Below are 27,994 nucleotides of genomic sequence, written 5' to 3' on the forward strand. Positions count from 1 at the left end.
GGAAGACGGGGAAGGTAACTTCCTAAAAAGCTAAAAGAAAAATAGATTTATGGTCTATAAAATCTAATGATTCTTTTTCGGAAAATATTATGAAAACATCGTGCTATCTATTTCAGAGCAGCCATCATGAGTTGCTTCAACTTCTCCAGATCACATTTCACCATTATGAAAGCTCGATTCTGCTTTTTCTGGAGATTGAGCGTATCTAGGACCATCATCCCTCTGGTCAGTTCTCCCTGTAACTCCACACTCACTCCGCATTGCATGTATTCAGTAACAACACTCCCATCAATAGCAGCGGCCACTGCAAAAGAATCATGGGAGACAAACCCTTCACAACATTGCACCTCTTTATTGCTTTGCTTGATCTTCGTACGTTTTACGCTGTTTTCCATTATCGCCTTCATGAAGCAAGCCTTCTCGGTGCCTTGATTTATCCACTCGTGAAAAAATTCCTGTTGTAATGGACACAACAGAATCATCAGCTACACACTTCCAGGAACCCCTCTCACTGACACTACTGTATGGCAAGGTTACCATTGTCAATATCAGAAAGAACATAACGGACAGTAGCAGAGTGGATCATAGAGATTCTTGACTGTGAACATGATCAGTGATGATATTCATCCACAATATCAGATCACTCGTAACATTCCACTCTTAAAATGAATAACCTCCAGCTTGATTCCCTCACATTTTGACAGGATAAGGTGATTATTTAAAATTCTTTTAAAAACATTATTCAAACATGGAAGAACACAACATAATGAAAATCTGCCCCATTCATAAATTGTTGCTTTCCCCTATTTGCAAAGCAATTCTATTGTCATACATACCTTACAATGAGCATATTCTTGTCAAAGTCCACATTTGAAAACATAGGACAAAGCAACAATTAATAGTAGCTATATAATTAGGGCAAGGCCAATTTTGAGGGTATTAGGAGGCATATGACATGCATAGGCAGCTGGGATCAAGTGGATCCCTTGAAGAGTATAGGGCTTGTCGGAGTAGAGTTGAGAGAGAAATCAGGAGGGCAAAAAGGAGGACATGAGATTGTCTTGACAGATAAGGCAAAGGAAAATCCAAAGAGCTTTTACAAATACATAAAGGATAAAAGGGTGACTAGGGAGAGGATAGGGCCACTTAAGGACAAACAAGGTCATCTATATGCAGATCCACAAGGGATGGGAGAGGTCATGAATGAATATTTCTCATCAGCATTTACTGTTGAGAAAGGCACAAATTAAATGTATCCTAGGACGTTGTGGGAGGCTAGGGTGGAAATTGTTGGCCCACTAGTTGAGATATTTGAATCATCGACAGCCACAGGAGAGGTGCCAGAAATTTGGCAAATGTTGTGCCTTTGTTTAAGAAGGGGCTGTAGGGATGAGCCTGGGAAGTATGGACCGGTTAGCCTTACTCCTGTAGTGGGTAAATAAAGTGGTCTGAGGCACAGGATCTACAGGCATTTAGACAGGTAAGGGCTAATTAGGGGAAGTCAGCATGGCTTTGTAAGGGGAAAGTCATGTCTCACCAATTTGATTGAGTTTTCTGAAGGGGTAACCAAGAAGATAGATGAGGGCACTGCAGTCGATGTTGTCTACATGGACGTTAGCAAGGCCTTTGACAAGGTACTGTGTGGTAGGTTGCTGCAAAAGGTTAAATCTCACAGAACCCAGGGTGAGGCCACACATGGAATACTGTGTTGAGTTCCGGTCACCCTATTATACAAAGGATATTGTTAAATTAGAAAGAGTGCAGAAGAGATTTAAGAAGATGCTGCCAGGACTTGATGGTCGGAGTTCTACGAAGACGCTGGAACTTTATTTCCCTGGAGCGTAGGAGGCTTAGGGGTGACCTCATAGAGGTTTATAAAATAATGAGGAGTATAGATAAGGTAGATAGTCGACATTTCCCAAAGATAGAGGAGTCTAGAATTAGAGGGCATAGGTTTAAGGTGAGAGGGGAGAGATACAAAAGAGTCCAGAGGGGAAATTTATTCACACAGAGGGTGGTGGGCATCTGGAACGGGCTGCCAGACAGTGGCGTGCAGAGGTCTGGTGATGCCCGGGGCAAATCTTGATTGTATGCCCCAAAGACTCAAGTATAAGGCCTAATATACTGAGAAATATTATGAGAAAGGAAAACATTTTGAATATATAAACACAGATGAAACATGAAATAAACGCTTTATTCGATTTTAATATAAATCAATCAAATTTATTAAGTTCTTTTCCCCAAATGATACCTCCTGTCACAAAACACCTGAACTACTTCACTTTTTACATCAGCTGTGAGAAATTCTTTTTCAATGCTTATTAAAGCCAGGTTGGTCAGTCGCTCCTGTGACATAGAAGACCTCAGATATGTTTTTATTAATTTCAGTTTTGAAAATGACCTTTCACAGCTTGCGACTGAAAATGCGATTGTAAGCAGTAATCTGTATGAAACACACAGCGTCGGAAAGACATCCCTCCCATACTGCAGTAAAGACTCCAGAGCATCTTTAGGATCAGGGGGAACTTTATTCCCTCCAGCTCGAAGGAGCATCACAAAATCAATAATTTTGTCATATAACTGAATTGCAACCACATCATTGTCATAATAATTTGCAAAGTCTGAACATTCCTTTTTTAATTTCTCTCTTTCTTGTTCATCTTCAATCACTCCTGAATTCAAGTTCAGAAGAAAAGAAAATCGGTCACTGAGTCTTTGAAGACGGACACTGCGGTCTTCAATTTCAGTTTTTAATCTGTTCACAATCTCTACCATTACCCTATTCATTTCTTCTTGTGCCGTCAGTCCACTATCTCTTGCTGACTCTCCAGGCATTATTCTTCTTCTCCTTGTTCGTGCAATTGGTATTCCCCAATTTTGACAATATTCATTGGCTAAATCTATTGCATTGTGGATAATTTCATCATTCTTCAAATTCAAGATATGAATAAGTCCGCTCAGATCACAAGAAGCTTCATGGAACCCCATTTTCGGATCCTGCAAACGTTTTGAGACTTTATCCACTGATGATAAAACTGAGTACCAAAAATTTAATAAAGCTATAAACGTGAACTGTTGAATAGAGTTCAGTAGCAATCCTGCATCAGATTTAGTTTCCCTTGAAAATTCTCCTTCCAGCAGGTGTTGAAGGCTTGCAATAACGTTGTCACACTCTTCGTGGATTACTTGCACAGCATCATGGCTGGAACTCCATCTTGTGTCACACTGTCTTTTCACAGTCCGAGTGACAAATGATTTTAACACTTCCCAACGAGAAGTAGATGAAGAAAAAAAAAATAGAGTTTTTCTAGAATGCCAAAAAATGTAACAACAGGTTGCACCTCACTTGCATGGACACAGGACAAATTGAGGCTGTGGTTCTCGCAGTTCACAAACACATCTTTTGGGTTAACTTCAAGAATTTTTTGTTGAACACCTCTTCTCACTCCAGCCATAACTGCTGCGTTATCATATGCTTGACCACCACAGTCATTCATGGAAATTTTGTCTTCTTCCAATTTTTCCTGAATTTTATTTACCAGGCTGACTGCATCTTTCTTGTTGACTTGAAAAAATCCCAGAAATGTCTCCTTTATTTCTACTTTTCTGTTTTCATCAATATGAACGTAAAGCAGAATTTCAGAAACCTGATCTTCATGGGCAATATCTGGAGTTGAATCCAGCATTATGCTAAAATATTTTGCGTCCTTAATTTCGGAAATTATATTTTTCTTGACAGTTTCACCAAGAAGATTGATTATTTCGTTTTGAATTCTGTTGGACAAGTAGGTGACACTTTTTGGTTTCTCTTTCCCTCTCTGCAAGTGTTTTGCTAAGATGTCATCATATTTGGCCAAAAGTCTGATTGTTGCTAGAAAGTTTCCTGTATTTTCACTGACTGTCTCCCCTGGCTCTGATAACCCAGATATTCCTTCTCCTCGATGTCCACGATAGGCCAGATTCTGTTTTGCCAGAAAGGATATAACCTCGACAATCCGTTCAGTTATAGCTTTCCATCTTTTCTTTTCAGCAGACATTTGCTGTTGAAGTTCAGCATCTATCGTAGTTGAATGATGGAGTCGAACTACGAGGTTCAGGTATTCCCTCATGTGAGCTCTATGAGAAGGGCTTTTTTCATGGTCAGGTATTGTTGGATTTAATTTTCTCCAAGTGGAGAAACCGTCTTCCTTTCCAAAGTTTAACACAGACGACAAATGCTCCTTTGAAAACAAAAAGCAAACAAAACAGTAGCATGCTTTCCGATATGGAGAGTATAACAACCATTTTCTCTCCACAATTTCTCCGTTTGTGGAAACTTTATCAAACCACTGTTTGGAAAATGATCTCCCATCCTTCTCAGCAAATGGACCACTTTTATTCTGATATCTTTCAGGGCCATGTTGTAATATTGTCATCTTCAAATGATCTGGAATCGGTTTCTTCAAACAGCCAAAATCGCTTCTTTGCAAAAATATGCAAAAATCTTCTTTATTTTCTTCACATGGATCATCATCCTGACAACGAGACTGAGGAGAGAGTGTATTATGTTCTGACCGAGCTGAATCCGTATCAGAAAAATCCTTCTCTGCACCCACATCATCCTTTACTTCTCCAGGTTCTCCTACTTCTTTACTTCTTTTTATCCATGCATCTAATGCCCCTCTTTGATGGGACTCTTCTTCGACTCTGGCCCTTTTTTTTTTCCTGTTCTGTGCTCCACTCGGTTGTACACGAAATACTCGTAACATTTCATTTTCTATCTCAAAAACCGTAAGACGCATGAGAAAATGGGAAGAAAATGGTAAACAATCGGTCAGTTGCAGACGGATAAACCATATTTCATTTCTTTGTTCCTTCGTATCAAATTATTTCACACTGATTCTCCACTGATAATTTTGTGCAATTTATATCATAGACTTGCAAATTAGTGGTATCTGTATTCGAATATTAGCATGTTAAGGAATAAATGTCTCCTATTCCGAGATTAAATGCCATAGCAGTCCTCTGATCATCCAGGCTTCACTCTTACTACATCCCACGTAAATATTTCATTAAATATCGCCAAAAAACCTATAAAAACCGTAGTTACACCTGTTCTAGAGCTATTCACTGACATGAGTAGGTAAAAGAACTAATCTAGATGCACAAAAAGCTGAAGAAAAGACGAGTTATGACTCGAGGAAACGCAGGAACGAACAGCCATGTCTGCTTGTTGCTTTTGATGGTTGCACCACGTACATCATCCGCATGCGTGTGGGGGGATGGGGAGAAGGACCATTTTCTCTAGACAGAAAGGGTACACCATGTTAAAGGAATAAAGGGCTAACAACTGCCTCTGCAGTGTGGTGAGCCTCCAAAAATTGATTTATCACCGCTGAAATTTTAAAATTACTATCTTATTTCCTTCTCTGGGGCAGCACGGTGGCCTAGTGGTTAGCACAACCGCCTCACGGAACTGAGGTCCCAGGTTCGATCCCGGCTCTGGGTCAATGTCCGTGTGGAGTTTGCACATTCTCCCCGTGTCTGCGTTGGTTTCGCCCCCACAACCCAAAAAATGTGCAGAGTAGGTGGATTGGCCACGCTAAATTGCCCCTTAATTGAAAAAAATAATTGGGTAATCTAAATTTTTTTTTAAATTAAAAAAAAAAGAAAATTTAAAAAAAAAAAAATTTTTTTTTTCCTTCTCTGATTGGATGCCCCCATTCAATGGATGCCCGGGGCCAATGCACCGTCGCCCCCCCCCCCCCCCCCCTCTGCACGCCACTGCTGCCAGAGACAGTAATAAGAGGCGGGTACAATATTTTCCTTTAAAAAACAGTTAGACAGTTACATGGGCAGAGTGGGCATAGAGGGATATGGGTCAAATGCGGACAAGTGGGACGAGCTTAGTAATAGAAACTGGGCGGCATGGACAATCTGGGCTGAAGGGCCTGTTTCCATGCTGTAAACATTTCTGACTCGATGACTCTTAATTTGATCAATTTCAAATTATTGCAATCAAAAATCTTCAATACTGCAGAGGAATAGTCATTTTATTTTTTAACTTAACATTCCAGATCTCTGATTGAAAGTACATCAAAACTTTGCTGAACAGGAGTCCAGGGGGCAAGAGAGGCCGGCGTTTTGGCCTTTGCCTCCTTGGTAGCCCAGAGGTGGATATCATTAGTGTGAAGGGACTGTGCTGTACCAGTTTTGAGGATTTTGTTGCATTATTTGTAAAAATAGAAAAACTCCAATAAAAATATGTTTAAAAAATAATTATTCCTCGAAAATGCTGCTCGCTTTTCTCATTCAAAGCATAATTGTAAAATAATCCTAAAGGAGCAGAAACATAGATTATGAAATGCTGTCGCACTATTACAAATTGGTAATATAAACACCATTAAATTGGAACTCCAGATGAGATGTTACAGACCCACATACAGCTCCAGAATCATAGGTTGCCAACGCCCGATTTGGGGTAAGGTAGTCTTCTTGATCAGTACCTCATCCAGCAGACTTCACATTCAGTCCCTCCATCATCGGCACACTGTGACAGCAAAGTGTACCATCTATGATGCTCTGCTAAAACTAGACAACACTCTGACGTTGCAGCTCCCAAACCCATGATCTTCTCATTGAAGGCCGATTGTTGCAAATCTACTGGGACATTGTAAACTCTAGATCAACCTCCAGGTCACACCATCCTGATTTGAACATCTATCGCTGTTGCTGAGAATCTTGGAACACCAAACATGCGGAGGGCGCCCTCACCACATGACCTCTAACTCCAGAAGAACCACCTACCAGGCCTCCCTCTGGGCAACTGAGCATGTGCAACAAATACCAGCCTTGCCAATGAAGCCTGCTTCCTGTGAAATAACTTTAAAAAAAATAAAATCCCCAGAAATAAAAGTGTAAAATAGTGCAAGTGCATCCACCATTTGTGACTTTGTAATTATACATCCTGAATATCTTACCCAAGGCAGGAAATGACGTTTGGCGTACTCCAATGTGGCTATATAGATCGGACACGCGAACTGATTCAGAACAATGGACGCTGCTTCTGGGTCTGATACAAAGTTAAATTCCCCACAGATCGTTGTATTCCCTCGGCCTGAAAATAAAGGAAAATCTTCATCAGCCCCATTCCAGTCAAAATCTTCAGACTTCTGAACAATCGACAGAAAATCCAAACCAAACAGCAGAACATTTACCAAGCGCAGCTGGACAAAGAGATTGCAAAAAATAAATTCCAATATTTGGCCCATGGTTTTGTTGTTGGTGCCTGCCAATCACCTTTTGAAGTGACCTTGATGCAGTGTGTGGTGATATAACCACTGTAGTTATGTGTACTTGCAGTAGGGGGATGTATGCCTGTACCTGTAATACAGGTTCCTCCGGTAAGCCCCTGCCGGCTAGCTCCGCCCACAGGGAGCTTGTGTATAAATATGCGTGTGAGTCACTCAGACCTTAGTCTACAGTTGCAGATGGAGGAATAACATCGTACAGCAATAAAGCCTCTATTGTACTAGTCTCTCGTCTTTGAGTATAATTGTTAGCGCTACAATTTATTGCTGTGTGATTTTCCGTTCACCATGGACATCAGAATCAAGCCTGACCGTCTGCAGCTGGATCCGCAGTTGCCTCACGCCAGAAAATACTTTGTTCACTGGCTTGCAGTCTTTGAGGCCTACATCTCTTCAGCGGACCCTCCCCCGACAGAGGCTCAGAAAAAGCAACTCCTGTACTCCAGACTTAGCTCCAGTGTCTTTCCGCTAATTCGAGATGCGACTGACTACACCACAGCTATGGAACTGCTCAAGGAGAACTATGCACAGTCGGCGGACACCCTGTTTGCGAGGCATCAACTCTCTACTCGCGTCCAGCAGCCGGGTGAGTCGATTGAGGACTTCTGGAGGGCCCTTATACCTCTGGTACGAGACTGCGACTGCTGGGCCCTCACAGCCATGGAACACTCTGACTTACTCATGCGCGATGCCTTTGTTACAGGCATTGCATCGGACCCCATCCGGCAACGACTGCTGGAAGGGGCCGCCTCCGACCTCGCGGCCGCAAAGGCTCTGGCACTTTCCATGACGGCCGCCTCCCGTAGTGCGCGATCTTACTCCGCTAGCCACTCGGCCCACCCATCCTACCCCTCTTGGACCCCTCAAACGTCCCCCCCAGCAGCCGCACCCTCGCACTATGCCTGCGCTGCCCGCCGCACTGCGCTTCCTGGGGGTCCCCACTGTTATTTCTGCGGTCAGCAGAAGCACCCTCGCCAACGCTGCCCGGCCCGCACCGCGACCTGCAAAGCATGTTGCAAGAAAGGCCACTTTGCAGCGGTGTGTCAGTCCCGGACGGTTGCCGCTATCGCGCCCCCGGTTCCCTCGCCTCAGCCGCTCGCTCAATGGGCCCCGCTGTCCGCTTCCCCCGACCCCACGTGCGATCAGTGAGTGCCGCCATCTTTCGCCGCCCCCGCGACGTGCGCTCCATGGGCGCCACCATCTTCACCCCCCCACCGCCATGTGCGTTCCATGGGCGCCGCCATTTTGTCCCGACCCCACAATGTGCGGTGCTCCATGGGCGCCGCCATTTTACCCACAGGTACTCCAGATGCCGCCATTTTGTCCTCCCCGGGACGGGGCCACGGGACACGGGTCGCTACCGCTCCTCGTCAGACTCATCTGACTTGACCACCGATCACCCGCTACTCGCCTCCGTTATGCTCGACCAGTCCCGTCCTCGCAACCTGGCACCCTCTTCCACAACGGTGCTGGTCAACGGCCACGTGACCTCCTGCCTCATCGACTCCGGGAGCACCGAGAGCTTCGTCCACCCGGACACGGTAAGGCGCTATTCCCTTGTGGTCCATCCCGCCAACCGGCAGATCTCTCTCGCCTCTGGTTCCCACTCTGTCCCGATCCGGGGTTTCTGCCTGGTTAAACTTACTGTACAGGGCGTGGAATTCGACCGTTTCCGTCTGTACATTCTCCCCAACCTCTGCGCGTCACTCTTACTAGGCCTAGATTTCCAGTGCAATTTCCAGAGCCTCACCCTCAAATTCGGCGGACCCCTACCTCCCCTCACCGTTTGCGGACTCGCGACCCTCAAGGTCAAGTCTCCCTCACTCTTTGCCAATCTGACCGCAGATTGCAAGCCCGTCGCCACCAGGAGCAGATGGTACAGCACCCAGGACAAGGCCTTCATCGGGTCCGAAGTCCAGCGGCTGCTTCGGGAGGGTGTCATCGAGGCCAGCAACAGCCCTTGGAGAGCCCAGGTGGTAGTGGTTAAGACCAGGGAGAAGCACAGGATGGTCGTGGACTACAGCCAGATCATCAACCGGTACACGCAGCTCGAAGCGTACCCCCTCCCCCGCATTTCTGATATGGTCAATCAGATTGCACAGTACCGGGTCTTCTCTACTATTGACCTGAAATCCGCCTACCACCAGCTCCCCATCCGTAAATCGGACCGTCCCTACACTGCCTTCGAGACAGACAGTCGTCTATACCAATTTCTTAGGGTTCCCTTCGGCGTCACGAATGGAGTCTCGGTATTTCAACGAGAAATGGACCGAATGGTTGACCGGTACGGACTGCAGGTCACCTTCCCGTACCTCGACAATGTCACCATCTGCGGCCATGACCAGCAGGACCATGATGCCAACCTTTCTAAATTCCTCCACACCGCATCTCTCCTTAATCTCACGTACAACAAGGAGAAGTGCGTGTTCCGCACAGACCGCTTAGCCATCCTCGGCTACGTAGCCCAAAACGGACTACTGGGGCCCGACCCCGACCGCATGCGCCTCCTCATGGAGCTTCCACTCCCCCACTGACCCAAGGCCCTCAAACGCTGCCTTGGGTTCTTTTCTTATTACGCCCAGTGGGTCCCACAATATGCGGACAAGGCCCGCCCACTTATCCAGTCCACACATTTTCCCCTCTCGGCCGAGGCACAACAGGCCTTCGCCCGTATTCGATCTGACATAGCCAGGGCGGAGATGCATGCAGTAGATGAGACACTGTCTTTTCAAGTAGAAAGCGACGCTTCAGATGTCGCACTTGCTGCCACGCTGAATCAGGCAGGCAGACCCGTGGCATTCTTTTCCCGCACCCTCCATGCCTCCGAAATTCGGCATTCCTCTGTTGAAAAGGAGGCCCAGGCAATCGTTGAAGCGGTGCGGCCCTGGAGGCATTACCTGGCCGGCAGGAGATTCACTCTCCTCACTGACCAACGGTCGGTAGCCTTCATGTTCAACTACAAGCAGCTGGGCAAGATCAAGAATGACAAAATCTTGCGGTGGAGAATCGAGATCTCCACCTTTAACTACGAGATCTTGTATCGCCCCGGCAAGCTCAACGAGCCCCCAAACGCACTCTCCCAAGGTACATGTGCCAGCGCACAAGGGAACCATCTCCGTGCCTTGCACGAGAGCCTTTGCCATCCAGGGGTCATTCGCTTGTACCATCTACTCAAAGCCCTACTCCGTCGAGGAAGTATGGACAGTCACCAGAGACTGCCAGATCTGTGCCGAGTGTAAGCCACACTTCTACCGGCCAGCTCGCGCGCTCCTGGTGAAAGCGTCCCGCCCCTTTGAACGCCTCAGCGTGGACTTCAAAGGGCCCCTACCCTCCACCGACCGCAACACCTACACCCTTAGTGTGGTCGATGAATTTTCTAGGTTCCCCTTCGCCATCCCATGCCCGGATATGACGTCTGCCACCGTCATCAAGGCCCTGGATTCCATTTTCGCCCTGTTCGGTTTCCCCGACTACATCCACAGTGACAGGGGATCCTCGTTCATGAGCGATGAGCTGCGTCATTTCCTGCTCAGCAGAGGTTCGCCTCCAGCAGGACGACCAGCTACAACCCCCGGGGAAACGGGCAGGTAGAGAGGGAGAACGGGACGGTATGGAGGGCCGTCCAGCTGGCCCTACTGTACAGGAACCTCCCAGCCGCTTACTGGCAGCAGGTCCTCTCTGACGCGCTCCATTCCATTCGGTCGCTACTGTGCACCGCAACTAACAGTACACCCCATGAACGTGTTTTTGCCTTCCCTAGGAAGTCTACACCCGGGGTATCGCTCCTGACGTGGCTCACGACTCCGGGCCCAGTCCTTCTCCATAGGCATGTCCGGCACCACAAGGCAGAACCCCTGGTGGACAAAGTACGCCTTCTCCACGCCAACCCTCAGTATGCCTACATGGAGTTCCCCGACGGCCGCCAGGACACAGTCTCGCTCCGGGACCTGGCTCCTTCAGGTGCCGATCGCATGCCCACGCCCCTTTTTCCCCCACGCCAACCTCCTTTTCCCCGGCGCCCCCCCTATTCGTCCCCACCAGGTCCATCCCTCGTCCCCCAGCCCACACTGGAGGACACGGAAGATTTCGGCTTACTCTCGGAGTCATCCCGCCAGCAGCCAGCACCAACACCACCAACACCTGCACCATCGTTGCCATCACCGCCTGTGCCGACGTCACCACCACAGCTACGCCGATCACAGCGGAACGTTCGACCGCCGATTCGGCTCAACCTGTAACCTGCTAACCGGATGGACTCTTGGTTTTCTTTGTTTGGACCCTCTTGTAAATAGCTCATCCTTTGTCTTATAGTTACACGTCACCCCTGCCGGACTCATTTTTACAGGGGGTGAATGTGGTGATATAACCACTGTAGTGATGTGTACTTGCAGTAGGGGGATGTATGCCTGTACCTGTAATACAGATTCCTCTGGTAAGCCCCTGCCGGCTAGCTCCACCCACAGGGAGTTTGTATATAAATATGCGTGTGAGTCACTCAGACCTTAGTCTACAGTTGCAGATGGAGGAATAGCATCGCACAGCAATAAAGCCTCTATTGTACTAGTCTCTCGTCTTGGAGTATAATTGTTGGCGCTACACAGTGAAAGTCCTGTTTACTCAACAATGACAAGAGGATTCACTGTTCGCCTCGACCACCCTGTCTCACGTTGCTTTGCACATAGCACATAACGTTGCTTTGCTCATAGAGAGTGAGTGCAGGAGCGGACATTTTTGTATTAATGAAATACAAATCGTCAGAAGAATGTTGTGTCAATAGAGCAGTAGCACAATAAATGTGACGTGATTGAAAATATTTATTCTTACACCATATGTGTAAACTATCATTGGAATGCAAAGATCAATTTTTCAGTAAATCCTGGTAGACACAATTTTGTGTTTGACCATCTGCCCAGCGTTTTTGAACAACAAAAACATGTTTAGATTGGCTCGGCAATGCTCATTGTTGAATAACAGGCTTGCTGAATAAAAAAAACCACACGTACCTTCCATGTTTCCTCCCATGATATACAAATGCTTCAGTTTTGTAGAGAATGTAGGATCCATTTTAATTGCCAGAGCTACATTGGTCAGGGGACCAACTGCCACAAGAGAGATCTGCAAGATAATAGCAATGTTACTTTGCATAGGAACAGAATGATTTTAAAATCTCACAGTGGACAAGTGAAGCTTAAACGTATGGCCTTGCAGATTATAATTGCAACAATCGCAATTCACAAAGGATCGATTTTGTATTCAGAGTCATTTTGTCACAAGCTTATCTCCAGCCCTGGAATCTGAACTTGCTTGACCTTGTTGATGAAGCTAAACTGGGTCTGTGCCATTAAGGTATTGGATTTTAAGAAGGGCACTTGACCAATTATGTTCAACTGTCCATAAACTCATGTCCGTTAGGTGGACCCATGCCCCGTGCTGGCAGCAAATCGCTTTTTACTGGGCGTGAATGCCATCGCCTGAATCAATCTGTCCTCCCACATGGGCATGGCTGCAGAGGTCAGATATGACACTCCTGTGAAGCACCTTGGAATGATTTTACAACATTAAAAAGGTGTTATATAAATGCAAGCTTGCTGTCAAAAATGGGGCTGAAATTATTTTTAAAAGTTTGGTTCAGATAAATTTCACAAAGTTTTTCAATACACAAATTGATCAAATGTCAAAAGGTTGATCTGTTTTGGCAGTTCACATTGCAAACTATACATACCTCTATAAAGGACAATTAAAATGTCAAAATAAGCACACAAAATATAGATTTGACAGGAATTTATTTGGCTAAAGAATCTCCATAAATTGCCTGTCAAAAAGTTGGTAATGAGCCCTGTGCCACTCACTGATAAAATCTAACTACATTCATAGGCTCATATTTGGTCACAATCTGAAATGTTGAAAAGAGTGATTTGCCTGTGTCTTCATTGAGCAAACTACTCAATGAAGCGATAGCAACCCGAGTCACTTCAGTTTAATCACATTAATGCAGCTAAATTACTCACATTTCAAGATGGAGTGAGGAAGTCCACTGAGCCAGCTTCTATTGGATTAGTTACAGGATCAGAACGCACACTAAGATTCTCTTTGAGCATGAACTTTCTCTTTTACAATCGCGTGTGTAGCTCACCTGACCAGTGTGTTCAGTGACTGTTCGGATCATGGCAGTCACAGCATGCTCAGTTTGTACGTGTTCCAATCCTGGGGCATTAGGGTCCGGAACATCTCCCAGCCCATCCTTTCCGTGGTAATCTGAAGCATTCAAAGTCTGTCCAAGGAGGGAGCGACAGGCACCCCGGAACACAGGGATCTGTGACAGGGAAAAGTCTTTAAATAATTCCATATTTGATCTGACTGAACTTAGTGCGTAAAAAGTTGCAAATAATACTTTGAGTTTTTGTTCAGGTAAACTTTGAAGATCCCACAGAAGGGTAGTGAGTTAAGTGACAATTCGGCTCAACAACTTTCCCTCAATCGATAGCACAAAAAAAATATAGGTCAGAAATGGGGAAGTTTGTGGATGACTACACAATGTTCAGCAACATTCACGACTCCTCAGATAATGAAGCAATCCATGTCCAAATGCAGCAAGACCTGACAATATCCAGGCTTCGACTGACGAGTGGCAAGTTACATTCGTGTCACACAAATGCCAGGCAATGGCCATCTCCTACAAGAGAGGATCTGGGACACGTCTGGGAAACATGTTTTCACCCAGAGGATGGTGGAAATCTGGGACTCACTGCCTGAAAGGGCGGTAGAGGAAGGGCAGGAACTCTCACAGCATTTAAGAAGCATTTAGAGGAGCACTTGAAACGCCATAGCATACAAGGTGCTGGAAAATTGGCTTAGAATGTAAAAGGTAACGTCGCCATAGTCCCAGATGGCCATTGGCTACTTTCCCCTTTGAGGGGGGAGGAGCTGACTGGTAATGATTAACCTGAGGGAGGATCATCACACCTCAAGCGAGGGTCAAGGTTGTGAAGGTTGGGGCCTTCATGAATGACCTCAGTCGGTACAGGAATTGAACCCACGCTGGTGGCCTTGCTCTGCATCATGAACCAGCTGTCTAGCCAAGTGAGCTAAACTGAGGGACAGAGAAGTCATAGTATGGATATGAGAGTTTACGTGAAGAGAGAGACTCAGGGAAGACAGGAAGTCCGTGAATTCAGCAGCAAAAAGCAGACAAAGTGAACAGGTTATTTTTGGTCGACTTTGAGGTGGGGTTTCTGCAGTGATACACACAACAAGCCTTCTAGAGGGAAGGTCGAGAAAAGTGTGAGCAAGTGAGGTCATCAAAGGAAGTGAATGTATTTTTTTTTAGAAAATATTTTATTGAGGCATTTATAATTTTAACATTTTAACATTCTAAACAACAGAGTGGTCCAACACACACAAAAACCCCACAACACACCCAACTTTCCCTTCCCCCTAACTCCAACTACCCATATATTAGATTCCCTGTCCTTATTCTTCACTTCCATGCCCCACCTTCCCCCTCCGCATTCCCCCCCCCCCCCCACTCCTGCTGAGTGTCAGTTTTCCTTAAAGAAGTCGATGAACGGCTGCCACCTCCGTGCGAACCCCTGTAATGAACCCCTTAAGGTGAACTTAATCTTCTCCAGCCAAGAAACCCTGCCCTGTTACTGACCAACACCCTCGACTTTGGAGGCTCCGAGTCCCCCCATTCCAGCAAAATCCGTCTCCGGGCCACCAGGGAGGTAAAGGCCAAATCGTCGGCCTCTCTCCCCATCCCCCCACCGGGCTCCCAGATCTTCCGACACTCCAAATATTGCCACCTTTGGACGCGGAGTCACCCTCCCTTCCAGGATCTCTGACATGACTTCTGAGAATCCCCACCAAAGTCCCCTCAGCTTCGGGCAAGCCCAAAACATATGCACACAATTCACCGGACTTCCCCCGCACCACCCACATCTATCCTCCACGTCAAAAAATCTACTCATCAAGGCCACAGTCATGAGTCCTGCGGACCACCTTGAACTGGATCAGGCTGAGCCTGGCACATAATGAGGAGGCATTGACCCTCCTCAGGGCCTCCTCTCATAGCCCGACTTCCAACTCCCCTCCCCCTCTTCCTCCCACTTCCTCCTTCCCTCCCCGATTGGGGCCTCTTCCCACTCCATCAGTTCCTTATATATTTCTGAGACCTCCCCCTCCCCAAACCCTTGTTTTAGACATCAGCTTATCCTGTAGTCCACTTAGAGGGAGGCGAGGGAAACTTGGAACTTGCCTCCGGACAATATCCCGTACCTGCAGGTAACGGAATCAGTTCCCACCCAGTAACTCGAACTCCTTCTCTAGCTCCTCCAGGCTCGGGAAACCCTCCTCAATGAAGAGATCCCTGAATCTCTCAATCCCTGCCCGCTGCCACCTCCTAAAGCCCCCATCCAACCCCCCTCCCCCCTCCCTCCCCCCGGAGCAAACCTGTGATTATCACAAATCGGTGACCACACCGACACCCCCTCCAATCTCGTGCTGCCTCCATTGCCCCCACACCTTCAGGGCTGCCTCTACCACTGGGCTTGTGGAGTACCGAGCCGGCGAGAACAGCAGAGGTGCCGTTAACAGAGCCTTCAGACTCGTGCCCTTGCAAGATGCCGCCTCCACTTGCTCCCGCACCGATCTCTCCCCAACTACCCATTTCCTAATCATCAAAATATTGGCCGCCCAGTTATAGTTAATAAAGTTCGGAAGGGCCAAGCCCCCCCCTCACCGCGTCCCCACTCGAGAAGGACCTTCTTCACCCTCGGGGCTTTCCCACTCCATATAAAACCCAAGATTGCCGCGTTCACCTTCCTTAAAAATGCCTTTGGGGTGAAGATTGGGAGACACTGAAACACCAACAGCAATCTCGAGAGGACTGTCATCTTCACAGTCTGTACCCTTCCAATGACAGAGGGAGCATGCCCCGCCTACAGAGGTCCCCTTTCGTTTGCTCAATCACCCTGCTCAAATTTAGTTTATGAATCTGACCCCAGTTCCTTGTCACCTGAATCCCCAGATACCTTAAACTCCTTCCCACCACGGCATCTCCCTCAGTCTCCCCTACTGCCCCCTTGCCTAGATCGCAAAAACCTCACTCTTCCATGTTCAGTTTGAAACCTGAGAACCCCCAGGCCTAATTGGGCAGCACGGTAGCATAGTGGTTAGCATAAATGCTTCACAGCTCCAGGGTCCCAGGTTCGATTCCCAGCTGGGTCACTGTCTGTGCGGAATCTGCACATCCTCCCCGTGTGTGCGTGGGTTTCCTCCGGGTGCTCGGGTTTCCTCCCACAGTCCAAAGATGTGCGGGTTAGGTGGATTGGCCATGCTAAATTGCCCGTAGTGTCCTAAAAAGTAAGGTTAAGGGGGAGTTGTTGGGTTACGGGTATAGGGTGGATACGTGAGTTTGAGTAGGGTGATCATTGCTCGGCACAACATCGAGGGCCGAAGGGCCTGTTCTGTGCTGTACTGTTCTAAAAAACCAGCCAAATTCCTCCAGTATCCCCATAATTCCTGCAATTCCCCCCAACGGGTCTGTTATATAAAGGAGTAAATCATCCGTGTAGAGTGAGACCCTATGTTCTACCCCCTCTCACTATTCCCCCCCAAATGTTGGATGCCCTCAGTGCCATTGCCAAAAGCTCTATGGCCAGGGCAAACAGTAGTGGGGAGAGTGGGCACCCCTGCCTTGTCCGCCTGCACAGACTAAAATACTCTGATTGAACCCGGTTGGTCCTTATATTCGCCACCGGTCCCCGATATAGCAACCGGACCCAATCCACAAATCCCTGCCCGAACCCAAACCTTCCCAGGACATCCCACAGGTACTTACACTCCACCTGATCAAAGGCTTTTCTGCATCCATGGCCACCACCTCGCGCCCCTCCACAGGCATCATTATTACATTTAGCTGCCACCTAATGTTGGACATCAGATGTCATCCCGTCTGGTCCTGCCCTATTACCCCCGGAACACAATCTTCTATGCGCATGGCCAAGATCTTTGCCAGCAATTTTGCATCTACATTTAAGAGGGAGATTGGCCTTTATGAATCACAACTCTCCGGATCCTTATCCCACTTCAAAATAAGGGAGATCGATGCCTGAGATAACATTGGGGGGAGCACTCGTAGCTCCTTGGACTCATTAAAAGCCTTTACCAGGAGCGGCCCCAACAGCCCGGAAAATCTTTTATAAAATTCAACCGGGTATCCGTCAGGCCCCGAAGCCTTACCCGATTGCCCCGGGGCCTTACCCGATTGCATTGCCCCCAATCCATCTATAATCTCCCCAGGCCTAATTGGGGCTCCCAAACGCTCTACCAACTCCTCCTGTAACCTCGGAAACTCCAGCCCCCCCAGGAATCGCTTCATACCCTCCTCCCCGGCTGGGGGTTCCGATTTATACAATCCCCTGTAAAATTCCCGAAACACATTATTCACCCCCGCCGGATCCAGAACCACCTCCCCACTGTGTTTCTTATTTTCCCAATCTTTCTCGCCGCCTCCTGCTTCATCAGCTGATGCGCCAGCATCCTGCTGGCTTTTCCCCCATATTCATAGACTGCCTCCTTTACCCTCCTTAGCTGCCCCTCCGCCTTACCTGTGGACAGGATCCCAAATTCCAGCTGCAGTCTCTGAGGCTTCTTCAGAAGCCCGTCATCCGGAGACTCCGCATACCTCCTGTCCACCCGCTCAGCCTTCTCCTTATGGGCCCGGATTGAGACGAGTTCACCCCTAATAACCGCCTTCAGTGCCTCCCACACCACCCCAGCTGAAACCTCACAAATGTCATTTATATATCCCCGAATGGTCTCCCTCACCCGCTTGCTCACCTCCTCCTCCCCTAACAGCCTCACATTTAACCTCCACTGCGGACGCTGGGCCTTTCCTTTGTTAACTTGCAGGCCTACCCAGTTTGGGGCCTGGTGTGACACCACAATTGTTGAATATAAAAGGTCACAAAAAGACCACCATGAGCGGGAGCTGCCAAATGTGTGGCCGCTCACTCCATGGTTGCCCCCGGAAGTGAATGTATTAGATCAGGTGGAGGGAAAAACCATGGTGCGGTTTTCTGAAAGAGCATATTTCCAAGACAGGGGTTTGGTTAAGGCAAGTAAGGAGGCAAGGCTTCAATAAGGGGTAAGGCTGAATAAGACCGTTTGCCAGATTCCAGTCCAAGACAGGATGGTGATGCAACCATCCACAAACGTATTAAGGGTAGTGAATGGACAATCGGGTGGGATATGTGGAGAATGCAGTCATGGCTGATGAGCCAGCAGCCCAGGTTCAAAGTGGTGGTTGAGTGGGAGAAGAATGTTAGGCCACCACCCACCAGATACTTTGCTGAACAACAGTGTGGGAGTGCCACCATTACAAAGTCTTCAGTGGCTCAGGAAGAGCGGGAACCCACAGCCGCTTTCACAGGTCATTTATTGATGGGCAATAAATGCAGCGTTGCCAACATTGCCCACACCACAGGAAATTAAAAAAAAAAGTAATGTCTTATCATTAACATTTACAAGGGGCTGTTATTTCTAAAAGCAGGCGGCTTCTTTTTTCAGAATTGTCATCACCCACCTCGGTCCGCTGGCAAACCTTTAGCACTCGAAGCACATTTCTACACACATTGTCAACGGTTGTGTTTCCATGGCAACATGTTATACCCAGGATCTGCACATTAGGAGCTGCAAGAGCCATCATCGTCGCCTGGGCATCATCCAGCCCACAGTCAACATCTAAAAGCAGCAGCTTCTTATTTGCCATTTTAGAATCTATGAGCAAAAGAATGAGTAGGATTAAACAGCAAATATCGGTCTGAAGTCCTGCAGTTTACATTTCTGGGAAGGTTGTACCCTGGTCAATTGGTAACTAGCTTTCTAGTAATTATTGGTTTACCGTTTACTGCTTGTTGGTGGGTGTAAATTCTGAAGAAAAATGTGAAAATGGAGAATAAAAATATTTTACAAAAAAAAAGATCTTTATCAGGAGAAGGTGAGGGCCGGGATTCTCCCCTACCCGGCGGGGCGGGGAGTCCTGGCGGGACGGGGAGTCCCGGCGGGACGGAGTGGCGTGAACCACTCCGGCGTCGGGCCTCCCCAGAGGTGGGGAATTCACCGCACCTTTAGGGGCTAGCCCCGCGCCGGAGTGGCTCCCGCTCCGCCGGCCGGCGCGAACGGCCTTTGGCGCCCCGCCAGGCGGGGCCGAAAGGCCTTTGCCGGCCGGCGGAAGTCGGCGCATGCACCAGTGCGTCAGCGGATGCTGACATCATACCGGCGCATGTGCAGCGGAGGGGGTTCTCTTCCGCCTCCACCATGGTGATGGCCATGGCGGGGCGGAAGGAAAAGAGTGTCCCCATGGCGCAGGCCCGCCCGCCGATTGGTGGGCCCAATCATGGGCCAGGCCACCGTGGGGGCACCCGTCCAAGATTTCTTCAAAGTCTATCTGCTATGGACCATTCAATCATTCAACCAACTACTGGCTACTTAATAATCCCTCAAACAATAAACTGGTCTTATGTCACCTTCGGTGCGGATCTGCACGTTCTCCCCATGTCTTCGTGGGTTTCCTCCGGGTGCTCCGGTTTCCTCCCACAGGTCCCGAGAGACATGCTGTAAGGTGATTTGGACATTCTGAATTCTCCCTCTCTGTACCCAAACAGGCGCCGGAGTGTGGCGACTGGAGGATTTTCACAGTAACTTCATTGCAGTGTTAATGTTAGCCTACCTGTGACACTAATAAACACTGATTAACTTGTCATATCACACTGCTGAATTCTTGCGACAGGAATATGTGCTGTTGTGTTTACTACCCAACACAGTGACAACTCCATTGACTGTAAAATGCGTTTAGACATCCTGAGTTCACAAAGACACTGGATAAATGCTAATTCTTTCGTTTTCTTTCTGAATCAGAGGCCACTCACTGCACCCACATTTTAAAAGGAAATCAGTAGATTTCCCCTTTAGAAAAAAGTTTTGTTCTCATACACAAGACTCTACAAACACAAAACTCTCCAACCACATCCATGTTATCAGACTGCTTTTAGTGAGTCATTGCAGAACAGAAGGGTGTCATTCAGTTCATCAGGTTCATGTCAGCTCTTTCTGCTATCCAGTCAGTTCCACTTCCCAGCTTTATTCCCGTATCCCTACATGTGTAGTTCCCACAAGTGTCCAACCAATTTTCTTCTCAAATCATTTGGCTGCCCTGGTTCCACCACCATTGCGGGCAGAGAGTCCCAGGTCATCTGCAAAGATAATATTTGACCCCCATGTGGCATCAAGGAGCCCAGGCAAAATTCAAATCAATGGGAAACTCAAGGGGAAACTCGAGTCCTACCGAGCATAAAGGTTGTGGTTGTTGGAGGTCAATCATCTCTGTCCCAGGACATCACCACAAGAGTTCCTGTGTCCTCGGCCCAGCTACACCTTCAACGCTTCATCAATGACCATTCCTCCAACATAAGGTCAGAAGTGGGGATGTTTGTGGATGATTGCACAATGTTCAGCAGCATTAACTGTTAAATTTCATCTGCCACTTACCTGCCCACTGCACCAGCAAGTCCATGGGACTGGATTCCCTGATTTTCAGGCTTGCCTGGAGGATCCGTGGCGTGCTACATGGGATAAATCGGCGGCGCCCCAGCACCGATCCTCTGACCAGTGAGGGGCTCGCAGCCACGCCACGTAAAATGCCCGGCCTCCACAGAAAAAACGGCCAGAGAATTGTCAGGTCCATGGCCGCACATGGGCACAGCGATGACCTGTAGCGGTCGCGCCATACAACATGGCGCCGGCCGTGCGCAGACCCGACCTGACAGATCGTGCCCCCTGGACACACCCTGGCCACCCCCCACCGGTCACTCCAGCATTGCCGAAGCCCACCCGCCATCCCCGGCCAGCGGCACAATTCCCGCCGGACTGTGGCGGCGCTGGACACAGTCCACAGCCACCACGCCGGGTTCCCGACTGCTGAGGCCACACGTCAACCGCGCAGTCAGGAACTCGGGCCATTAGGGGCGGAGCATTGGGGGAGGGAGGTCGTCCCAATGGCGTGCGCGCGTGCCGCGATGAACGGAGAATCCTGCCCACGGCCTTTTGAAGTTTAACACATTCTCCTAAATATTCTCAATACTTCCAAGTTTTGCCTTATCTGCAAATTTCTAAATTGGAGCCTATACACCCAAGTCTCTGTCATTAATATAGATCAGGAAAAGCAATATTACTGAACCTTGGGGAACTCCAGTTCCTCCAGCCTGAAAACCAACGGTTCACCAATATTCACTTTCCGGCCACCCAGACAACTTCCTATCCATGTGGTTTCCTGTCATTTTACCCTATTCCGCTTTAACTCTACTGACATGTCTGTTATGTGGCACTTTATCAAAGTGTCTTTTGGAACTTTCAGGTACAAGAACAGCAAGCTCAATACCCACATCAATCCTTTCTGTTACCTCATTAAAAACACACGTCCTAACTTCCGGTGGCAGCTATGAGGGAGTAAGTCGCGCCTTTGGTGGCTCTCGCTCAGGTCAGGCTTTAAGACCTTTCCCCCCGACTTTTTTGAACTTTTGAGCGCTGGATTGAAAAACAATAGCACTCTAGATCTGAATCCAAACAGAGTTGTATGGACTTAAGGAGCAGAAGGGAGCGAAAACAGGCGAAGAAGGGGCTGAACAAAGGTGGTGTGGAAGCTCTTGTGGGAGGAAAGATGACCGATGAACGGACCACGGAACGGACGGTCCAGGCAGCACTGGACAACATGCTGAAGGTCATGAAAGAGAGCTTCGCAGCACTGAAGCGGGATAATTTGGAAGCGCTCCAGAAAGCAGTGGAGAGACTGGACCAGAGGCTGGACGCTCAGGATAAGAAGGTCCAGGCACTGGAGAAAACAGTGGAAGAGCAGACGGATTTCCAAACGGTAGCCAACGTGGAAATTAGAAAGTTGAAGGAGCAACAATCAAGGCTGATGGACAGGCTGGAGGATCTGGAAAACAGGGCACGCCGGCAGAATCTGAGAATCATTGGGCTCCCGGAGGGGGCCAAGGGAGTGGATGCCATGGCATATGTGGCAGACATGCTGCAGAAGCTGGTGAGAGATGATTTCTTCCCGCATCCGTTGGAGCTGGACAGGGCGCCCAGAGTGCAGGCGAGGCAGCCACGGGGGGGGGTGGTCAGGTTCCATAGGTTCGTGGACAAGGAGCGGGTTCTACTGTGGGCCAAGAGCACGAAGAGCTGCTCATGGAACAACAGTGTCCTGCATATCTACCAGGATCTGAGCCAGGAGGTGGCCAGAAGGAGGGCAGCCTATAGACAAATTAAAGAGATCCTGTTTAAAAAGGTCAAGTTTGGGCTACTTTTCCCGGCGCGGCTATGGGTCACATACTGGGAACAGCAACATTATTTTGACAACTCGGAGGAAGCGATGGACTTCGCTAAGGGGCATGGACTAGTGCCGAACTGAGGACCCATGGACTCAAGTTAGAGTGTATTAAGGGATGTTTGCATTTGTGCGCAGATTGCCCTTCGTGTTAGCGATGTCGTTCGGCATGCTCTCTTACTTAAAATTGGGGGTGTTCTTGTGTTTGTGTTTGCCTGTTTGAAAGTTTTAAAGTTAAAGCCAAAGTTATAGTTAAAGTTTAAGTTATTGGGTGCTGGGGGGCTGTTCGGGTTCTTTTTGCTATTTTTCTGGGAATGTTGGGAGGGGGGTAGGTGGCAGCGCCCACCTCATTACACAGTTTGAATTGCCCTATTGTGGGGGCGAGCTTTGTTCTTTGTTTGTTTCCTCTCTGTTTCTGTCCCAGAGCGATTGCTCGAACAGGGCTGGTCTGGGGAGGTGGTGTTAATGGGCGGGGGGGAGGGGAGTGGGGGAACAATAGGTGGGAGGCATGGTGGCGGCGGAGTTGAGAGCCACCAGGCGAGCTGCTTTGAGCTAGTCAACGGGAGCGAAGTGGGTGGTGTGTATACAGCCAGTATATGGCAGGGGTTAGGTTACAAGGGGTTGTTGCTGGGGGGTGGGGGGGAGGGGGGGGGGGGGAGATGATCTGCTGACGAGGGAGGGAACTGAACCAGGTAACAGGGAAGAGGTCGGGGGTGGGAGCTGCCAAGAGGCGGTCCAGGGGAGGCGTGGCACATGGGCAGGGGGTGGGCCCAAGAAGGGGGATGGCTGATCAGCGTAGGGAGGGGGGGGGCAGGGTGCCCTCCAACCAGGCTGATCACCTGGAATGTTAGAGGATTAAACGGGCCGGTCAAGAGGGCACGTGTGTTCGCGCACTTACGGGCTCTGAAGGCGGACTTAATGTTACTGCAGGAGACACATTTGAAAGTGATGGACCAGATTAGATTACGGAAGGGCTGGGTTAGCCACGTCTTCCATTCGGGGCTTGACGATAAGACCAGAGGGGTCGCGATCATGATTAACAAACGGGTTAAATTTGAGGCGGCAGCACAGTTGCGGATGGGGGGTGGTAGGTTTCTCATGGTCCGGGGCAAGCTTAAGGGGGTGAAGGTGGTCCTAGTGAATGTTTACGCTCCAAACTGGGAAGATATAGATTTTATCAAAAGGCTGCTGGGGAAAATCCCCGACTTGGATTCGCACAAGTTGATTATGGGTGGGGACTTTAATACAGTCCTTGACCCCGACCTGGACTGGTCGTGCTCCAGAACGGGCAGGGTCCCGGCAATGGCAAGAGAACTGAGAGGGTTCATGGAACAAATGGGGAGGGTAGACCCCTGGAGAATCCGCCGGCCGACGGGGAAGGAGTTCTCGTTCTATTCACATGTTCACAAGGTTTATTCTCGTATTGACTTTATTATGAGTAGGGACTTTTTGGAGGGGGTACAGAATACTTGACGATCACTATTTCGGACCATGCTCCACATTGGGTCGACCTGCAGGTCTGCAAAGAAAGTTACCAGCGCCCACAATGGAGGTTAGAGGTAGGATTGTTGGCAGATGAGAGAGTGTCTGAGAGGGTGGGGAAATGCATGCAGGACTACCTGCAGGTCAACGATACAGGAGAAGTCTCAGCAGCGGTGCTCTGGGAGGCGCTGAAGGCGGTGGTGAGAGGGGAACTGATCTCAATCCGAGCCCATAAGGACAGAACAGATAGGGCAGAGATGGACAGACTGGTGCAGGAGATGACATGGACGGATAGGGAATATGTAGAGTCCCCGAGGGCAGAGCTACTTAGGGAACGACAGAGACTGCAGGCGGAGCTGGGGACGCTATCCACTGGGAAGGCCGTAGAGGAGCTCAGAAAGGTCAGGGGCGCGGTGTATGAGTATGGGGAGAAAGCCAGCAGAATGCTTGCACAGCAACTTAGGAAGAGTGGCCAGGGAGATAGGGACGGTAGTGGACGGGGCAGGGAACCGGGTTGGAGACCCGGCAGGACTGGACAGGGTATTCAGGACTTCTACAGCAAGCTGTATACCTCGGAACCCCCCACGGGGCCGGAGGGGATGAGGCGCTTCTGAGATGGGCTGACCTTCCCAAAGGTGGGCAGGGGGATGGTAGAGGGGCTGGGGGCCCCAATTAGAGCTGAAGAAGTAATGGGGGGCATGAAGGCCATGCAGTCGGGTAAAGCCCCGGGGCCGGACGGGTATCCAGTGGAGTTCTACAAAAAGTTCTCAAGTATAGTGGGGCCAGTGCTGGTTAGGGTGTTTAATGAGGCGAGGGACAATGGGGTGCTACCTCCGACGATGTCACAAGCCACCATCTCGCTGATATTAAAACGGGATAATGATCCGGAAGCTTGTGGGTCCTATAGGCCAATCTCCCTGATTAATGTGGACGCTAAACTGCTGGCCAAGATCCTGGCATCCAGAATCGAAGACTGCGTACCGGATGTGATTGTGGAGGATCAAACGGGGTTTGTTAAGGGCAGGCAGCTGGTAGCCAATCTAAGAAGGCTACTCAATGTGATTATGATGCCCCCGGAGGGCAGAGAGGTGGAGGTAGTGGTGGCAATGGATGCTGGTGGAGTCGGACTATTTATGGGAGGTGCTGGGATGGTTTGGGTTTGGAGAAGGCTTTGTGGACTGGGTTGAACGGCTATATCAGGCCCCGGAGGCTAGTGTAAGGACAAACAGGACGACATCTGAGTATTTTAGACAACACCGTGGGACAAGACAGGGATGCCCCCTCTCTCCACTGCTGTTTGCGTTGGCCATAGAACCGCTGGCAATTGCTCTGAGAACGGCAAGGGGATTGGTCGGGGGACGGGCGGGGGGGGGGGATAGAACACAAGGTCTCGCTCTACGCTGCTGACCTGCTTTTGTACGTGTCGGATCCAGCGGCAGGGATGGACGGGATTATGGAAATCCTAGGGGAATTTGGCCGGTTTTCGGGCTACAAGTTGAACATGGCAAAAAGTGAGATGTTTGTGGTGCAGGTGAAGGGTCAGGAGAATAGGCTGAGTGAGCTACCGTTTAGGCTGGTTGGGGAAAGTTTTAGGTATTTAGGCAAGATGCATAAGTTGAACTTGTCTAGGCTGGTGGAGCAAATGAGGAGTGAGTTTCGGAGGTGGGATGCGCTCCCGCTGTCATTAGCAGGGAGAGTACAGACGGTGAAGATGACGATCCTCCCGAGATTCCTGTTTATTTTTCAGTGTCTCCCTATTTTCATTCCGCGGTCCTTCTTTAAAAGAATCAATAAAATCATCCTGGGATTTGTTTGTGCGGGGAAGTCCCCACGGGTAAAGAGGGGGATGCTGGAACGGAACCGTAGCGAGGGGGGACTGGCGTTGCCGAACCTCAGCACCTACCACTGGGCAGCTAACATAGCCATGATAAGGAAATGGATAGTGGGAGTGGGTGGAGGCTGCTTCGTGCAGGGGCACCAGCTTGGCAGCCCTGGTCACGGTTCCTTTGCCGCTCCCACTGGCCAGGTACTCCACCAGCCCTATAGTGGTGGCGGCTCTGTGGATTTGGGGCCAATGGAGGAAGCATGCGGGGGAAGTGGGTGCGTCAGTCTGGTCCCCAATATGTGACAACCATCGATTTGTCCCGGGGAAGATGGATGGCGGGTATCGAGCGTGGCGGAGGGCGAGGGTGGGAAGAATGGGCGACTTGTTCCTGGAAGGGAGCTTCGCAAACAGGAAGGCGCTGGAGGAGAAGTTCGGGCTGGCGAGGGGGAATGACTTTCGGTTCTTGCAGGTCCGGGATTTTGTACGTAGACAAGTCCCATCCTTTCCACGCCTTCCACCAAGGGGGATCCAAGAAAGGGTAGTGGTGAGGTAGGAGAGGGGAGAATCTCGGATATTTATAAGGAGCTTATGGGAGCGGAGGACATAGGGACCGAGGAACTGAAACTCAAGTGGGAAGAGGAGCTTGGTGGGGAGTTGGAGGGAGGCGTATGGGCAGACGCTCTGAGGAGGGTAAATACAACCGCAACATGTGCCAGGCTTGGCCTGATTCAGTTCAAGGTAGTTCACCGGGCCCACATGACGGTGGCCCGGATGAGCAAATTCTTTGGGTTGGAGGACAAGTGTGCTAGATGTGGGGGAGGACCAGCGAACCATGTCCACATGTTCTGGGCGTGTCCCAAACTCAGGGGACACTGGCAGGGATTTGCGGACGTCATATCCCGGGTACTGAAAACAAGGGTGGCGATGAGTCCAGAGGTGGCGATTTTTTGGGGTGTCGGGAGACCCGGGAGTCCAGGAGGGGATAGAGGCTGACGTTGTGGCCTTTGCTTCCCTGATAGCCCGGCGACGAATACTGTTGGCCTGGAGGTATTCAAAGCCCCCAAAGACCGCAGTATGGCTGTCGGACATGGCAAGCTTTCTTGGCTTGGAAAAAAAATCAAGTTCACCTTACGAGGATCACTATTGGGGTTCGCCCGGAGGTGGCAACCATTCATCGACTTCTTCGCGGGGAACTAATCGTCAGCAGGAGGGATGGGGGGTGGGTAGAATAGTGGAGAGTAGGGGGGAAGAATAGGCGGGTCTCTTTGCAAGAGAGGTACTGTTATTTGCACTATGTTTTTTGTAATTGGTATCTGCACACTAATGTATATTGTTACTGTTTCCAATGCCAAAAAAAATACCTAAATAAAATCGTCGGTTAAAATAAACCACACGTTTTGCCTCAAACAAATGCACGCTGGCTTCAACTATTTTGATTAAGCCAAATAAACGAAATTAAATAAAGTGAGGGACAAATTAAAGAGACAGCCCCTTAAAGGGATACTACCTTAACGCTGGCTTCAATCCTCCACATTTGGCCAAGTGTGTTAAATCAATTTACTGTCTTGGATTACTGTTTGGAAAACTTTTCGCACCGCACAGAGATTAAACAAGTTATCCTTTGGCAAGCAAAATGCTCATGTAAAAAATACCAGCACAGACCTGTAACCAGTTTCCCCTGTTCTAGTGGAAAGTTTGACCTGCCAACCACACTGATGATTTCCTAAATCTCTGTCGTTTTTTTTTTACATATTTCAGGCCCGAGTTTCTGTGCTGCAAGCTCTTTGCAAGATTGGGTTGTTGAGGGATTACCTGTCATTGCAATGAACGGTGACAGGCGCTGATTTCCTGCCTGTCAACCCGCACCAGAGATTTTCACAGCCCCTTGGGCACCGCAGCCTGATCCTTCCACATTCACCACTCCACCTCCTGTCTGTCACTACAGCACTGGCGGAACACACCAGCTTCTCACCAGGAACACAAACACAAATATTCAATTACCGCCTCCTTATA

The 27,994-nt window shown here is 49.1% G+C and overlaps 1 protein-coding gene across 1 annotated transcript; it reads right to left on the reverse strand.

The window, feature by feature from the left end:
• Positions 1-73: 73 nt before the first annotated feature.
• Positions 74-27,983, reverse strand: LOC119977831 (inosine-uridine preferring nucleoside hydrolase-like). The gene is made up of 6 exons (XM_038819067.1): positions 27,794-27,983; positions 18,874-19,067; positions 13,423-13,602; positions 12,293-12,404; positions 6,960-7,096; positions 74-455 (listed from the first exon to the last, which is right to left on the reverse strand). Exons 1-6 carry the CDS (start codon positions 27,798-27,800, stop codon positions 108-110), a joined length of 978 nt encoding a protein of 325 aa, XP_038674995.1. The 5' UTR covers positions 27,801-27,983; the 3' UTR covers positions 74-107.
• Positions 27,984-27,994: the final 11 nt, after the last annotated feature.

Source organism: Scyliorhinus canicula, chromosome 14, assembly GCF_902713615.1.
Source record: "Scyliorhinus canicula chromosome 14, sScyCan1.1, whole genome shotgun sequence".
NCBI classification, from domain to species: Eukaryota; Metazoa; Chordata; class Chondrichthyes; order Carcharhiniformes; family Scyliorhinidae; genus Scyliorhinus; species Scyliorhinus canicula.